Source organism: Galeopterus variegatus, unplaced genomic scaffold (genome assembly GCF_000696425.1).
Source record: "Galeopterus variegatus unplaced genomic scaffold, G_variegatus-3.0.2 Scaffold180, whole genome shotgun sequence".
In the NCBI taxonomy this organism is placed as follows: Eukaryota; Metazoa; Chordata; class Mammalia; order Dermoptera; family Cynocephalidae; genus Galeopterus; species Galeopterus variegatus.
The window spans coordinates 901,384-904,900 of record NW_007726291.1 but is presented as its reverse complement, the minus strand read 5'-3'; the positions used below and the strand labels follow the sequence as shown (position 1 = coordinate 904,900).

At 50.6% G+C, this 3,517-nt stretch overlaps 1 protein-coding gene across 1 annotated transcript in view; it reads right to left on the bottom strand.

Annotated features, from left to right (window-relative positions):
• Positions 1-2,116: 2,116 nt before the first annotated feature.
• UCMA (upper zone of growth plate and cartilage matrix associated) overlaps positions 2,117-3,517 on the bottom strand; it is a 13,834-nt gene continuing 12,433 nt past the window's right edge. The window contains exons 4-5 of the mRNA XM_008564075.1: positions 2,402-2,515; positions 2,117-2,257 (exon numbers count right to left, since the gene is read on the bottom strand). Of these exons, the coding sequence (XP_008562297.1) occupies positions 2,418-2,515 (98 nt within the window). The 3' untranslated portion in view covers positions 2,117-2,257; positions 2,402-2,417. The remainder of the gene's footprint in view (positions 2,258-2,401; positions 2,516-3,517) is intronic.

The following is a 3,517-nucleotide window of genomic DNA, read 5'->3' as shown; positions in this document are numbered from 1 at the left end:
AGCCAGTGAGCGGGAACCGGTCTGTATGTGGGATCTGAACCCTCGGTGGGAGCGCCTCTGCGCTTCCCAAGCAGCGCACTAGCGCAGTGCGCCACTGGGCCGGCCCATCGGTTTCTCCACATTCTTAGTGTGGAATTCCTGAAGGTGAGCTGGGAGCTAGAGTGGAAGTGGGACAGATGGTGAGTTTGAGGCAAGAACACAAAGTGGTTGCGAGGGAGGGAAGGGACACTGATATGGGTCGAATTGTGACCCCAAAAGACCTGTCGAAGTCCTAACCCCCAGTACTTGTGAATGTGACCTTATTTGGAAATAAGGTTGTGATAGAGCAAAAATATATATTTGGTCTTCATCCCCATCTCCCAACATAGAACTCCTAAAATCCTTAGAGTCTCCAAAATGATGAATCTTTTTGTATGCTGATGGTGGCTGGAATCCCTTAGGAAGCTTCAGGATAAGGGCTGGTCATAGAAAGACTAAGGCAGGACTTTCAGCCTCACCCCTCAACCTCAGGGAAGAGAGAGAGAGACTGAAGGTTAAGCAGATCACCAGTAGCTAATGATTTAACCAATCCACACCTAAGTAATGAAGCTTCCATAAAAACCCAAGAGCACAGGTTTTGGGGAGCTTCTGGAGAGCTGAACACGTGGAGGTCCCTGGAGGGTGGTGGGCCCTGGGAAGAGCATGGACGCTCCATACCCCTCCCCCCGATACCTTGCCCTGTGCATTTCATCATCTGTATCCTTTGTAATAACCTTTACAATAAACCAGTAAATGTAAGTACATGTTTCCTTGAGATCTGTGAGCCCCCCAAGCAAACTAATCAAACCCAAAGAAGGGGTTGTGGGAACCCTGATTATAGATGGTTGGCCAGAAGTTCCAGAGGCCTGGACTTGTGACTGGCATCTGAAGTGGGGGCAGTCTTCGGGGACCGATTCGTCACCCTGTGGGATTTGACATTAGCTCCAGGCAGATTGTGTCGGAATTGAATTGGAGGGCACCCTGTCAGTGTCTGCTGCAAAACTGCTGGCTTATTTGCCTGTAGGGAGAAATTGCCATCCATTTGGTCCCAGAAGTCGGTCTTCCGTGTTGTTGCTTGATTGTGCTGTGAGGGACGAAAGACTGTGTGTGTTTTCCCCACTCACACAAGGGTCTTCACAGATGTCATCAAGTTTGATGCGCTTAGCAGGGTGGGCCCTAAAGTCTATATGACGGGTGTCCTTGTAGGAAGAGGAGAAGAGACACAGATAGACATACACACAGAGGGAAGATGAGATCAAGACACACAGGTAGGAGGCCATGTGATGATGGAGACAGAGATGGGAGCACTGCCACCACAGGCCAAGAAAAGCCTGGGCCACCAGAACCTGGAAGAGTGGGGACGTTTCGTCCCCCAGGAAGAGCGTCTGGAGGGAGAGTGGCCCTGCTGACACCTGATTTCAGACTTCTGGCCTCCAGAACTGTGAGAGAACGAGTTTCCACTGTCTAAAGCCACCTGGTGTGCGGTACTTCGTGACAGCAGCCCTGGGGACGGAGGAAGGCAGGCACTCTGGAGAGCAGTGAGGTGGTACAAAACTAAGTGTTATCTGCTTTCCAGTTTTGTTTACATGACTGGCCTTGTCGTAACCCTGGCTTCTAAATGATACAATTAAGAAATCACAGTTGAACCTTAAGACTCTTCAGAGATACAGGGAAGCACCTGGGCTCAGGAGCCTCTCGAAGAAGGGTTTTACCAAAGCGATTGTATTAGTGTGTTGTTTTCATTTGCATGACTACCTGCTGAGACACACCGAGGATACTCAGCAGTGCTCCCCAAGTTCCAGCTTTGTGACACCATGTCAGCCGGAATCACGCTGCTACTCGCGGAGGCAAGTGGAAGCCACTCAGTGTGAGCTTTGGGGAGACAATACACATGGTCGGTTCAGCATTTGTACTTGTGAGCTATGAGCTAACATGTCTCCTCTCTGTACTGTGCTTCTTTCAACTGTGCTATCAGACAGGAGTCTTACTCTGGGAACTAAGCGAAGGGAACTACTGCAGGTTTGGTGCTAGGAGGCCCTGTCGGTGGTTGGTCACCTCGGAAAATCACTGCGAAGAAGTGAGAGCCGGGGCTCTGTGATGCATCAGCACAAAGGCACATGTATTTATCAGCCTGTGGCCACTGCATCCAGCTGAGACCCTCTGAAGGGGCCCATTTGTTGGGGAGAGAGTTGCTCGAACATGGTGGTGGGGGGTGGAGTTCCAAGCTGCATCTTCCCACCTGCTGCAGGCTGAGGTCAGGTGTGAATATGTCAGGTCAGACATAAGCCAGTGTGCTGGTGAGACCTGGAGACTTATGTCGCCCTGTGGTGACATAAGCCAGTGTGCTGGTGAGACCTGGTGAGACCAAGCTGCATCTTCCCACCTGCTGCAGGCTGAGGTCAGGTGTGGTGGCGGTTGTACAGATACGGTGGGTACAGGCTGTCATAATGCCACTGGCGCCACTGCTCCACTGCCTCCCGGTTCCTCTCTTCCTGTTCTGGGGACAAAAAACTAAGTCAGCCATTAGGCCCGCCCTGTGGTGACATAAGCCAGTGTGCTGGTGAGCATCAGAGCTGGAGGGACCTAGAGACCATGAGTCCTAAGTCCTGGTTTATGATCAGGCCCAGATGGGTGGAGGCCACAGAGCTGGCTTCCAGCAGGGCTTAGCCAGGATCTGTCATCCCATGCTCTTTTGTCCACATGACCTACAAAGACAGAACAACCAAGACACCAAATTAAAAAGCAACAACGTAGTAACAAAAGTAGGCTACAAACCCTGTCTTGAAAAAACATGGTGGAAATCATTGTCAACTTGTAGTGATGGGGTTATGAATAGTTTTTATTATTCCGTATTTTCTAAGCTTTAAAAATAAAATTCTAGAGCTGTCTGGTTAGCTCACTGGGTTAGAGTGTGGTGCTGATAACACCAAGGTAAAGGGTTCAGATCCCCATATCCACCAGCTACCAAAATAAACCCAAAAAAACACACATACCCAGGGCCCCGCCAGGATCCTGAGGCATGGAGCTGGGGGAAGCTGAACCCATCCGCAACTAGGCAAGCTGCTGCCACTGCCCTGGGGCCCTGCTCGGGTCCGGAGGTATGGAGCTGGGGGAAGCTGAACCCAGCTGCAACTAGGTAAAGAGCACACCAAAATCACCATTTCCACATGGGTAGCCCACCATAGCCACCACAATTGCCATGGTGGCTGCAAAAGCGGCTAGGCTCTATAGCAGCAGTCACAGCCACCATGCATGCAGATGGCATGCCAGGCTCCCAACTTCATCGACACAAGGAGAGGCATCAGCGGAGACCAGAAAAAAGAAGAGGTCCTCTCTCTTCACAAAGCACACTCCAGAGTAATAGAAGAAGCATCTGATTTACGATAATAGGGGAGGACTTGATCACACCTTTCTCAGTACTGGACAGATCATCTAGGCAACAAACCAACAGAGGAACAGTTCATCTATGAGATGGAGAGAAAGAATACGGTTATTGGGG